General features: G+C 46.7%; 3 protein-coding genes and 1 pseudogene across 6 annotated transcripts; 1 reads left to right on the top strand and 3 right to left on the bottom strand.

The window, feature by feature from the left end:
- Positions 1 to 1,046: 1,046 nt before the first annotated feature.
- LOC133929525 (pentatricopeptide repeat-containing protein At2g15690, mitochondrial-like) lies at positions 1,047 to 2,822 on the bottom strand. The gene has a single exon (XM_062376314.1). The coding sequence runs from the start codon at positions 2,763 to 2,765 to the stop codon at positions 1,263 to 1,265; it is 1,503 nt and encodes a 500-aa protein (XP_062232298.1). The 5' UTR covers positions 2,766 to 2,822; the 3' UTR covers positions 1,047 to 1,262.
- Positions 2,823 to 5,047: 2,225 nt separating this feature from the next.
- LOC133929523 (RGG repeats nuclear RNA binding protein A-like) lies at positions 5,048 to 8,151 on the bottom strand. Its single transcript, XM_062376310.1, has 6 exons — positions 7,712 to 8,151; positions 7,126 to 7,531; positions 6,875 to 7,019; positions 5,703 to 5,861; positions 5,562 to 5,621; positions 5,048 to 5,469 (listed from the first exon to the last, which is right to left on the bottom strand). The coding sequence occupies exons 1-6, from the start codon at positions 7,869 to 7,871 to the stop codon at positions 5,296 to 5,298; spliced, it is 1,104 nt and encodes a 367-aa protein (XP_062232294.1). The 5' UTR covers positions 7,872 to 8,151; the 3' UTR covers positions 5,048 to 5,295.
- Positions 8,152 to 10,096: 1,945 nt separating this feature from the next.
- On the top strand, positions 10,097 to 10,934 carry LOC133929521 (transcription factor MYBS3-like). Of its 4 annotated transcripts, none has more exons than XM_062376307.1 (2): positions 10,097 to 10,731; positions 10,851 to 10,934. In XM_062376307.1, exons 1-2 carry the CDS (start codon positions 10,174 to 10,176, stop codon positions 10,920 to 10,922), a joined length of 630 nt encoding a protein of 209 aa, XP_062232291.1. In that variant the 5' UTR covers positions 10,097 to 10,173; the 3' UTR covers positions 10,923 to 10,934. The 4 variants fall into 4 exon arrangements, with proteins under 4 accessions (XP_062232291.1, XP_062232290.1, XP_062232292.1 ...); XM_062376306.1 differs by having other exon boundaries at positions 10,845 to 10,934; XM_062376308.1 differs by having other exon boundaries at positions 10,798 to 10,934.
- Positions 10,935 to 12,031: 1,097 nt separating this feature from the next.
- Positions 12,032 to 12,840, bottom strand: LOC133929520 (probable metal-nicotianamine transporter YSL13; annotated as a pseudogene).
- Between the last annotated feature and the right edge of the window lie 14 nt (positions 12,841 to 12,854).

Here is a 12,854-nt window from a genome sequence, read left to right as displayed (position 1 = left end):
TGATGCATGGCACAGCAACAGCTAACAGGGCCCCATCCGGCCATCCCCCAGTACTAGTGCTTGGTACGTGGTCGCCGGAACCTGTTCTCGAACGCCGAGAAGCTTTAATGGGTGGCGAGGGGAGGAAACAACAGACGAGCCGTGCGCTGGGTTCACTCCTGTAGCTCCTCTGCAAGAAAGAGTCCAGCCATTCCTGCTCCCTGCGGCCGTCTTCCTCTGGCACGGCAACGAGAAATATTTCAGTCGTTCCAAACTGGTGTTTTCCTGCAACGCAACGCTACGCAGTCGTCCCAAAAGGTAAGGACAAGCAGAGACAGAGAGAGAGAGAGAGAGACCATACGTTGGTGACATGCACTGACACAGATTGATCTGAAGCTACAAGACGGGGCAGATGCAAGTTGAACACTGCAAAAATCCTACCAACAAGCCCCTGCGACCTGCGTCCGCTGGTGCCGCGGCTCCGGAGCTCATCAGCCCGTTGTCCAGCGGAACGGCGGTCGAGCTAGAAGAAGAGAAGGGCATCTGATCCCTTGGCCGCACCGCACCCTGGTGGTTGTTTCGTCCCCGGCGGCCACGCCAGCAGTCGCCGCGCGCCCACCGTTCCCTCTCATTCCGGCTACCGGAGTTCCCATCGCACGCCTGGTGTGTGGCTTTTGCACCGGCGAACAGATCCCCGAGCTGCTCCAGGTCGCCCAAGGCCGGGATGTTCATGTTCCCCAATTGGGATGGTCCGGCACGGCCCGTGCGCCTCTTCTTCTTTGTTCGTACCAAGCTGCATGTCGACCTTAGTTTCTCCAGCGTCGCTTTCAATGGCTGCAGGAGGACGGGGAACGCGCGGGTGCAAATCATGCATGCAATGGTGCCAATCTAGAATAGCATATGTAGTCCAAAATAGATTGCAAACGATGAAATAAATAAATGTTGCTGTGTGCAAATACATAAGACCCATTTTTGTTCATTAATCCAAAGAGAGATATAACTGGGCCTCTTACAGCCATCTAGTTATATCCTAAAGCTAATGCACGAATTCCATAAAAAATCATGAATTCCATCAAGAAGTGATAAGCTTGCATATAAGTGCCAACTGCTTAAGGACCTTAAGCGTCTGTTACACATAATATATAAGGATGAAAAGTTCAGAATCTTTATACTGCTTATGCATTCGAAGCATGGCTGTCAACATATATTCATATAGGATGACATCAATCCCAATGAGAAGATAACTTCAGTGTCCGACTACATTCAGAGGACAGGATTCATGTTCACCAGTAGTCACCACAAGAGCACTTTCCATCCTTAAAATGGTGGAACCGCTTATTGTCCCTCACAATGAGCTCTCTCCCAACAATCCTCGACATGATCTTGATGGCATTGTGGCAGTCCCCGCAAATCCTGAGGTTCTTAATGATGCGAAGTGGAGTCCTTGCTGGGGTGCTGATCAGACCATAAGCAATCGCAAGCCTCTCACTATGGTACAGCAACGCCTGCTCCTTGGCCTCCTGATCAATGTCATGGAGCACATACCTTGTATCTGGGACATACCTTTGCTCATTGACCACCTTCTTTTCAATCTTGGGCGGTAACCGGTATTCTGCCAGCTTGTTCCTCCCATCAAGCATGTTGATCCCAAGACGCCTCTTCGGAGGTGGGGTTGGGAGCTTCTTAGGATTTTCTTTGGATGGATCAAGCGAGACCAGCAACTCCTCTACCCGGTCCTCAAGATCAATATCACCATTCATTCGTGCCAGGTTCAAGAGTGACTCCCATACCATGGCGGTGGGTTCAAAAGGCAGCTTCTCAATGTACTCCACAGCCTCATTGAGATGCCCCGACTTCCCCAATACCTCAATGATCCCAACATAGTGCTCCACACCAGGCTCAATGCCATGGTCCCTGGACATGGCATCAAAGTAAAGGAACGCCTCCTCAATAGCCTCCGAGTTGGCACAAGCATTGAGCACGAGCACAAAAGTGTGGCTGGTCGGCAACATGCACCCCTTCATCAGCTCAAACAGCCGCAATGCCTCGTCTCCAAGCCCGTTCACTGAGTATCCATCGATCATGATGTGCCATGAGTCCATGTTCCGTTCAGGCATATTGTCGAACGTCCTGCGGGCATGGGGCATAGCGGCGCACTTGGCGTACATCTCGAGCAGCTTGTTGTTGACCTTGAGGTCGCCGCGGAAGGGAGAGCGGAGGAAGAAGTCGTGCACCTTCCTCAGCTCCTCGATCAGCTTAGGGTTTGAGCAGGCGGCGGCGAGCTCGTAGAAGGCAGGCGGGTCGGCGCGCGCCCCCTTAGCGAGCAGCTCCACCGCCTCCTTCACCCGCCCCTCCCGGCACAACGCCATCAGCTCCCCCGGCCCTGCCGTAGGATCAGGCGGCGGCGGAGTCGCGTGCTGCTGCGGGGGTGGAGGCCCGTAGCCGTGGGGCGGAGGCACCTGCTGCTGCGGTGGTGGAGGCCCGTATCCGTGTCGCGGCGGAGGCGGAGCCTGCTGCTGGTAGTTCCTCGGCGGCGGTGGCGAAGGCGGCCCCTGCTGGTGGTGGTTCCTCGGCGGCGGTGGCGGCACCCACTGGGCAGGAGGGTGACGTGGCGGCACCCACTGCTGCTGGGCATGGTTGGGGGCGGCGGAGGAAGGGTGGTAGGCGTAGGACGACTGTGACGAGGAGAGGGGGCGGGCGAGGAGGTGGAGGAGGGGGCGGTACCTGGCGGAGGAGAAGGCGATGGAGCGGAGCGGGCGCGCGGCGGCGCGGTGGATGGCGGCCATCGCGGACGAGGGCTTGGATGGGAGCGGTGGGGTTTAGGAGATCGGAGGGGGCCGGGTTTTATTTCTGGGTAGCAAAAATTCATCGGATCATATATAAATGGAATTTTTAGATTTATTAGAATTTTATTTACGATAGATAATTTTTTTCATTAAAATTTAGAATGAAACGGCTCAAGTTTTTTTAGAAAATAACACTAATTATCTCAAAATCATTTAACATAAAAAACTACACATAATAATATAGAAATAAAAAAGTATCATAAATTCAAAGATACATCAGTAGTGGTATATTGGTATGTCACTAGACAGAAATTTAAAAATAAAAATTTCAGTGATAAAAGAATTTTACCAGGCCTAGCAGATAAAACAAAAATATCGGATAAATTTTTCCCAAGAGAGGACGGAAGATGAGAGTATTTCCGGGCCGCTCCGCTGGGCATGCCCAAATTACCGTAACCGCCTACCTGTCGCCAACCACGGCCAGGCAGCGGCAGCGGCAGCGGCGGCGGCGCGTTCGGATCCTTCGCCGCCGCTTACTTTTTGTGCTTTTTCTTTGAAAGCTCCAGCCATCCAAAGAAACAAAAGCGCCCCGCACTGTTTCCAGTTGCAGTCTCATTCAACAGACCTTGAACAGTAGCAAAACAAAAAGGTAAATGACTGTTCCCATGTCAAACTCGCATAAAGCTAATTGCTTTCAAACATGAAGAACAAGGCTCTCGACATTTTCAGTTAGTCAAGCTAAGTACTACAAAACAACAACCGAGCAAACAGCATACCCGAAAGTTCCCATAAGGCCATAACTCGAGCTGTGATACGGCTAGAAAGATTGCCGTTGAATTACAATATTCTTTGATTTGATATCACGGTGCACAACTTTTGGCTCTATAGCTTCATGTAAATAAGCAAGCATGTACATCAATCAGTTATAGATCATGTCTTACACAAATAAGCATATGCATGAAAAAGAGGTGAAATGATACATGGTTCATATCTTACGCCTTAGCAATTCCAAGAACGACTTTCATCCGGGCTTCCCAAGTAAGAATACCATGAAGCCATTGTTCTAAGTTTCCATTATTCGCATACTTATACACAAGTAAGTTGTCTAAATGGATCGTGTCTAATAGATCGGTATGCAGCCTATTACTATATACACGGCCTAAGCACGGCACGCCTAGAGAGCTAGGCAAGCCACGACACCTCGGCACGGTCCTGCCAGGCTACCCCCGTCGTCACCCCGTTGCACCCCTGCTTCGACCGCCCCGTCGCCCTGTCCCGCTCTCACACCGCCACCCCACCTCACCCACCCTCACGCTGTCGCCACGCCCTGCCGTCTGGCACGGCACGGCGTGCCACAACCATGCCCGGTCCGGTGGTCTGGCACGGTCGCTCACAAACCGTGCTGTGATACACACCTACAACACGGCACGACACAACCTGTTTAGTTAGCCGGGCCTGACGTACCATGGCAGGCCAGGCCGTCAGCCTAGTTGGCCACGTCTGTACACAAGCATCCTGGAATGACAAGATAAAAAATAGATTACAAAACCATATGATGTATGAAGATAGATTTGCATGATGTGCATCCACCGTTTGAATTGTTTAACAGGGCTGAATCTAGATGGAGAAAGCAAAATCAGCATCACCAAAATCAAGCATTCTTGTTAAAATGTAGTTACCAAGGTTTCACCAAATCATTGGGCTAGTAGTGAGATAGAAAGCTTAAACAAAAGGAGCAAAACTCTACTACGGTCAACTTACATGAACTGAATGAAAAAAAAACATTGATGTTGGTTACAACAACAATTCTCAGATCAGTACCATAAATATAATGGCCATTGAAAAACATTCCGATATAGAAAGCTTTAACATAAATATATTTCTGCTCCATGCTGTGATGCTGGGAGCAGGAGCTGATCAACATGATTCGCAGCGTGTGAGCTGAGGAAAGCAGATCGCGGAGATAACTGGCTGGGCCGGATCGAGATCGGCAGAACTTCTCACAGATAATAGCATCCTTTGTGCAGAATGCAGTGAAACGCGTATTATTCGTAGCCCTTGTGCCTAGTCCGTTTGCTCTGCATTAGCCTCTTCATTTCCTTCTCTTTTTCTTTGACTATGGCGCCGGTTTTTTGCTGCTAAGCCTGTGTTTATGGCGCAGGAAATGGTAGTAGTAGGCTTATATTATCTTGAGCTTTAGATTTTTAATGGTAGTAGCAGCAGCTCCTGATCTGTGCATGGATTGAGGAAATGGTATCGTCCCATGTTGTTCCTCGTGCTGCTTGTTGATGTGGAATGAATCTCATTGCTTGACAACTTGATACAGACGCTGGCGTTGCTTTGAGTTTGCAACACGATACAGACGCAATCCATCACGCAGGACTCTTTAGAGTAAAAAGCGCAAGGTTAGGGGTTAAAAAAGATAGTGACAGATCAAAGCAGCAGCAGCAGCACAGTACTGACGCGGAGATGAGAAGACTCAACAACATCTTGAGCAGATAACTGAGACCAGGGCAGAGCATGGGTTCCTTCATTTCCCACTTAGTGTAGGGAACTGAGACGGGTCTTGGATCATTGGAGCTGGTCCCGGATAGCCACAGTTGTAACCACCGCGGAATCCCCCGCGCTCTCCACGCCCGCGGCCACCAGGGCTATAATACCTCTCACCTTCAGCTGGCTTCAAGAATTCGTTGATGCTAAGGGACTTCAGGGAACAAAGGAAACATATGGCAAACATAATGGTTAGGAGATCAAACAGCAACTCAGAATCTTAACAAAAGTGAAAATATCAGATACCTTCTTGGCACGCTCATCTCTTTCAGCATTTTCTTTCTTTTTCAAGTCCTTGTCAGAGCCCTACAATCAGGTGTAGAGCCAAGTGAAAATAGATATCAACTGACCATAGACAGAGTTAGGAGCACAACGGGTAAAACTTACCAGCTTGATAAACGCTTCATCAGCATCCCTTTTAACAGACAGTTGTTGCATGGACTGCAGCTCCTTATCGATTTCAACTTTTCTCTCTTCAGCCTTGAGTGCAAGTAATGCTTTCCGTTTCTCCTCCAGTACTTTCTCATACTCCTCCAAAGTCAACTCCTGTAAACAGTCAGAGCAAATGTAATTTCACTAACTGGTATTTTTGGATGATAAAATGGCACCCTAACTTCTTAATAAGTATTTGTAACCCCAATAAACATGCAGGCATATGATAGGAAAAGCATCAGAAAGAACGCAAGCATCTAAAGAATATCCACATAAAAGCACCTGAATCGTAGAGTGGAGTTGAATTTGCAAAACCCAAAGGTCCCATAAAACCACGCAGAAAAATGGAATTATAAACAGATCAATTATCCAGCAGAAACTCTAGGCCAAAATATTGCAAAAGTCCACAAATCAATATGTAGCAGCATCCCAATTAATGCATGACATTGTTACATCTAAGAGAGTGTTTGGATGAAGGGGGTTACTTAGAAAATTTTTAGCCCAAGGATTTGGAAACAGTAGGTCAAGATCCTTACTCGGAACTTTCAGTGAGCAGTTTCAATATTAAGAAATGGTGAAAACAGTGAGTCAATGGCTCACCATAGACACAGTTAGTAGCAGGCAAAAGGATCTGACACGATTCGAAATGCTGAATGACTGGAAAACTGATGAGCAGGCAAAAAGTATAGTGGAAGTGAACATCTGATAGACCCTATTACATTCGGAAAGGAGCAAAACTAGTATACTGAAAATCAGAAGAGCCTGAAAAATAAGAAAACAAAGCAGCTTCCAAGAAGGTATGCAACTCCCATTGGTACTGTGACAAAAATCTAATTGTTAAGGAAGAAATTTTGCAGCAAATAACTAGACGGTCCGGTGAAGCTTGATGGGAATGAATTAAACCAAAACCCTAAAATACATCTTTGGAATTACTCAACATTTTTGTTCAGCAATATATCCAGAGCTTCTGAACAGTTTGAAATGGCATAATATAAAAAACCATGAACATGTGATACTTGGCATGTCCAGAAAGAGTGCTACCATCATACTGTACAAAATGCGTAGTACAGCCAGACACATTATATAATGGTCAATCGGTAGCATCATAGCGCAAATCAGAAATATACCTTATCCTCAGGTTCCTTTTCTTCCTCTTCATTCTCCGCACCTTCATTGTCCTTCCCAACCTCAGACTGTGGTGCATCTTCAGGCTTCTTCTCATCCTTCACCACAGCAGCAACCTCCTCAATGTTAACAGCATCCACAGTGTCCCTAATTAGGCATGCACAAAAAAAGGGTCCAAACTCTATAGTCCAATTCATCCATCATAGGTAAACAAGTCACAACAAAAATTAAAGACTCAATAAACAATCTTAACTGTGCAATGCCTTCATCAGTCACAGTTCCCCAATTGCCACGCCCAGCCCCCTCACGCTTCATTTCATAGCCACGGCCATTGCCGCTGTGGCGCTCATATGCCCTGCGTGGACGTCCAAAGTCACCCCCATCCTGCCCATCAGTATAGCCACCACGGTGGCCACCTCCACGGTAAGGCTGGCGTGGGCCACGGCCCCTCTCTGCCTGCCTGCCCTCGCCATTTTCACCACGAGCCACCCCACTGTCTCCAAAGCCACCACCATATCCCCCCTCAAAACTGTTGGCATCAGCGTCGCCAAAATCTCGCCTTGGAGCAGTCCGGCCTCCACGCCCGCCTCTTCCACGTCCTGGACCACCGCGTCCAGCTCCATCGCGAGGTGGAGCACCGTAGTTCCTTGCCTCCCTCACTGCAATCACAGAGGAACAATATATCACAATTGACTAATACTTAAAATGCGGAACAAAAATGTAAAATTTCGCATAGAAAATCGAAACACTGAACTTAAAAGGCAACCGTGGATCTCAAAATGGGACAATTCCTATCAAACATGAACCACAAGGTTGGAACCGTATCACTATCAACTCACCAGCTTGCGCGGGCGGCGGAGGCTTGGTGGGCAGCTTGGCCGACGCGGGCGCCGCCGGCTTAGGCGACGCGGGCGCCTTCTTCTCAGCGGCGGCGATGAGTTGGGACGGGTCGTCGTTGTCGACGTCGCCGAGCAGATCGAACTGGTTCCTCGAGGCCATTTCCGCGCGCACGACACGGGTGAAAACACTAGCGCTCCAATCCCCAAACCCCGATAACAAACCTAGCACGCGACTGCCCGAGACGAGATCGCCATGGATGGGTCCGAGAGCTCTAGGGTTTGGTCAGAGTGAGACACCGCAAAACCCTAGCCGCCAATTGGTAGCGTTTGGTGGAAGAATAAATAGATAGAATCATTAAACTTATTATCATCCTCACATTCTGAGTTAAATAACAGCGTTCTAAAATTTTTCTAACACACTCTCATCTAGCATCTAAAGAAATATAGAAGCATCACATTCTAACCCGCTCTTTTAACTAAACATCTGAAAAAGTTTATCATTACCAATGATTCATTGGTTTATCATTTCCATTCTGGAATGACGAGAATGGGTTCATGTGTTCAAGGTTATTGCGGGTATACCATGCTAGGAGCCCATTTGATTACTGGGGGTTATTTTGGTCATTTGCGCGGGACTTTGGATTTATGGGCCTGGGCTCAAACATAGGTGTTGCTGTTTTCACGAATGCATATTTGTTGGGCCTTTATAGTGGAGGAGCCCAATAAACGCCACAGAATTGAGCCCAATAAGATAGCTCTTCTGTTAACTGCAATGTTGGTGTGTTAACAATAACAGTTAACTTATACATTTGAAGAAATAACAATAATGAATAGTAATCAAACAATGGACTAGCAATTAAGAGTGTAATGATGGTGTCCTTGATATCAAATTAATTGGGTGGGGTATTTATAATCATATCTCAACCACCACAATTATCATTACATTTGTACTCCTTATCCCCAGTAATATTCCTCTTGATTCTAGTAATAATCCCAGAATATACCTAAGTATTATAGCATATGTACATTTATAAAGCCTTAACCTAACAGTGCTCAACACATGTCACAAGGAACACGCGCTGAGCCTCCCTTCATGTCTAATGATGATTTCCTTCTGGTCGTCTTCCCGCCGGATCCTCTTGGACCCGTATGCTCCTTGCGTGGTTGCACTTCGTTCCCTCAGTGAAGATTGCTTCATCGTATCCCTTCATCCTTCGGGCTCCAGTCTTCAGTCTTTGCTTTGTGCCCGACCTACACTTCATGTCCGGGCTTCGCCTTCTAGTCTTCGCTATTGTTTTCGTTCTTTGATGTTCCTCTCTTCATATATTTCCTTCATGATCATCGCTTGCACCTTTAGACCTCCTATCCTATGTCATATATCATTCGCTTTATCTTTGTAGAGCATATTAAAAACATCGCTATCACAGTATTAGTATTACAACCTTGCCTTTAAAGTTAAATGATGTGACCAAAGTCAACAAAAAGATCACTGTGATACTATTCCCCAACAATAAAATAATTTGACACCATCCGCTCCACACAGAGAGAGAGAGCTACGAAACCGCTTTGCAGGTTCACTGGAACTGTTCTTGATGTATTTGACTGATGCGCATTAGTTATCGGATTGAACAAAGTTGTGGGCCAATCAGGCCCTGCATGTACCAGAGATTAGAGGCAGCCGGAGTTAAGTGGATCAATGATTAGCACACTTTACCTAGTGACCAATTAGGTAGCTGTCCGATACCTTCAAGCTTCCTGAAGCAAAGAGAGCCGGGGGGTTGACATAAACAAAACACTTTAATTTCACAATTATATATTCCCTCCGATCCTAAATACTTATTATTTTAATTTAAATTAACCTAAAACTTTAACCGTCAACAACTTTCAAAATATTTAGTTTAGAAATATAAAAATTACACGTGTAGATTTATTTTCAAAAATACTTTTATAATATTATTTTGTATTAAATATTATAACTATATTTTAATAAAAAATCGTAATTAAAGTTGCATGTCAAAAATCATAAAAAATAAAAAAATGTTATGTATTTTTGACCGGAGGGAGTATTCACCTTTCTGCTCAATCAACAATCGGGTCATGTAATACCTATCTCCATCGATCACGTGCTGACAAGAACTTAATTGCTCAAATCTTTTGCTTTACTAGTGGATCAAAGATCCAGAGAGAGAGAGGATAGTGCGAGCTTTTGCTGAGATTAATTCAATTAGCTATCATATATTATGATGAGATTAGTGCAATGACAGTATGGTCACCAAGAAAGGATCCAACTACGTACATGAAAATGACGGCTCAAATAATTGTTATCTCGGCGCGTTGGCATTTGGAAATGCTAGCACAATAGTAGCCTATCAGATCATATGGCCATATATTTGCAGCGGCCGTTGTGCCGTGTGCAAGTCAAGAATTCCCTTGAGAATTGAGATAGCCTTCCTTTTTTACACATGCAGACAGTGGCGGGTAGATGCTCTCACTGTGGCAGCTACGGCCCCGGCTCGATAGCTTGCCGCGTCGCCACCGCAGAACAGGGAGAAAGTGAGGCCGCCGCAGGGCTGAGGCTCTTCGGGGTGCAGCTCCGTGCTGCTGCGGCAGGTGGCGCCGCTTTGCCGGCGTTGCAGCTGCAGAAGAGCTACAGCATGGATTGCCTGAACCCGCAGGGTTCTCCTGCTCCCCGTACTCTTGTCGCAGCCCCCCTGTTTTTGTCGACGTCGGCTTTGCTTTTGTCGATCGATGAGGGCTCCGAGAGGGCCGCCGATGACGGCGCTCGCGGCGGCACGGCCTTACGGGAGAGGAAGAAAGGAGTTCCGTGGAGTGAGGAGGAGCACAGGTTGTTCTTGGTGGGGCTGGAGAAGCTCGGTAGGGGAGACTGGAGAGGCATCTCCCGGGGCTTCGTCACCACGAGGACGCCCACGCAAGTCGCCAGCCACGCGCAGAAGTTCTTCCTGAGGCAGAACAGCGTCGGGAAGACGAACAGCAAGCGCCGGTCCAGCCTCTTTGACATGGTACGTAGCAGCAGTTTCGCACACTAAATAATCAAATTGCACTCGTCTGAATCTTTCAACTTTTAGCAGAAAAGTGGCCTGAAATTCTGACTGTCTAATTGCTTCGATGGAAGGCGCAGAATTGTGAGAGTGGAACATCTGCTGTCTCATATCCTTCCAACTGCAAGGGCAGCTCCACCTTCTGGCGTTGACAGGATGAGGCCATGAGGCCTTCATCAGAAGCATCAGTTTCAGAGACGGTTCTAGTGATCTCGGAGCAAGCTCATGGATATCAGTATATCACTGCTCTCCGCAGGACCTGGAGCTCGGCATGTCCCTGTCGATGCCATCCATCGGAACCTAGCGAGCATGCCGCTTATGTGTCGTCGTCGTCTTCGTCTATAATTCGCAAAATACTCATATTTTATCAGCAATCTTGTGAGGGTCAAATGGCCACTTTGCTGAAGCTGAAACTAATTGACAGTTTAAAAGACATGGTCGCAGACAATGTTTGTAATCTTATATTCTTATCTTATCCATTACTCATAAAAATCAAAATGCTGTTCAATTGAAGGTAAAAAAGACAGCTCTCCTGCTACTTTTAAGAAACAGAGAATTATTCACCCCCTTGTTTTTGTAAGATTTTATTTTAGGTTGTTAGTGAGCTCTAGTTTGATAATAAAAACTTTTAGATTTTTTAACCACTTATGTACTCCTAGATAAAATCGAGATTTAAATAAAAAATATGGAAACACACAAATGTACACACATAAGATATGGCTAGGTGAACAGTACATACAAAAAGTACTCTTCTCATCAGTGGGCGATATGTTTTGGTGGGCTCATTGGCGCAGCATCTCTCTCGTTCAGCAGGCAAGATCGAGACCACTAAACGGACGAGATTTTGTGGGTCCCGCATGTCCACCGGTTTTTTATTACCTGATAGGTAAGGCTCATAAGTTGTCACCCGTTCATCGCTCGTCAATGGTAGACTACTTCTGTGATTTTTCGAAACGGATGTGTATTCTTGCAAATATTAAAGAAAATATATATATTTTTTTTTTCCGTGATTCCCTTCTCCCGTGTGAACAACAGCCCATCTAGCCTATTTGCGCGGTCGGTCCGTGTGCAGAGGCATGGAAACTGGACCGTATAGCCAGATTCAACGTATCATATGATGGCTGTTCTTTCCTCTAAAAAAAATTATGATGGACTGGTATGTTCAGTACTAGTGAAGAGCGGCACAGAATAAACATATCGCATAGAGTAAAGTAACGTTACTGGAACAATTGTTCATGCCACTTGTTCATAGTTTTCTCGTTTATCTGATATATATCTCAGAATATTGTCTTCTTGCTGACATACGGATTTACTAAAGGAAAAGACAACTACTGCTTATTATACACACAGCATATGGGAAGCAGGCTGAACCTTGGCTTCATAACTGTTACTTCTCTTTTCCGTCGAACGTTCTATCATAGAATGTTGCAAGGAAAGCATCCACTTTGTCATTCGTCCTTCTCGACAGAAACTTCACGCAGACTGGAGGTTTCACCTTGGCAGGAGCAAGCACTCACTGAGGCAGAACCCGCATTCCATCACCACATATCCAGCCGGAAGCAACTGCGTCTGCTTTGGCTTTGTCCAGTCTTTGCCACACGAACAATATCACAGTCCCCACGAACATATCAATCGCAAAGTACGCTCTTATGTAGAAAGGTATGGCCATGCCATTGGGATGGGAATAAACCTCGACACCTGATTAAGTTGATGACGATTGCCGCGGCGAAGAAGACGTAGCAAAGAGTGAGGCAGTTCTTCGGAAGCGAGGAGAAGCCATCCACACCCAGTATCGCCATGCTCCGGAAGATGGCGGCATTTGGTGCAGGGTACTCACTGCCACTGATGCCGACGTTATCGAAGGCCTTGTAGAAAAGCCAGAACACACGAGGAGCAATGACACAACCCATTGCAGTGCTTACGACTTCGCGACCTTGGTGAGGCCAGTGTCAGGTATCCTGTTTTGAAGTCCTGCATCAGGTCAGCAGCAGTACTCACAATGCTCATCATCACACCACAGGGAGCCAGACCTGCAAGAACACCACCATGCGAGGCCAGCTCCATAGGCATTACAGAAGGCAAGT

Source organism: Phragmites australis, chromosome 9 (genome assembly GCF_958298935.1).
Source record: "Phragmites australis chromosome 9, lpPhrAust1.1, whole genome shotgun sequence".
Lineage (NCBI taxonomy): Eukaryota > Viridiplantae > Streptophyta > Magnoliopsida > Poales > Poaceae > Phragmites > Phragmites australis.
The sequence above is the reverse complement of the archived record's forward strand: the minus strand, read 5'-3'. Positions and strand labels throughout refer to the sequence as shown.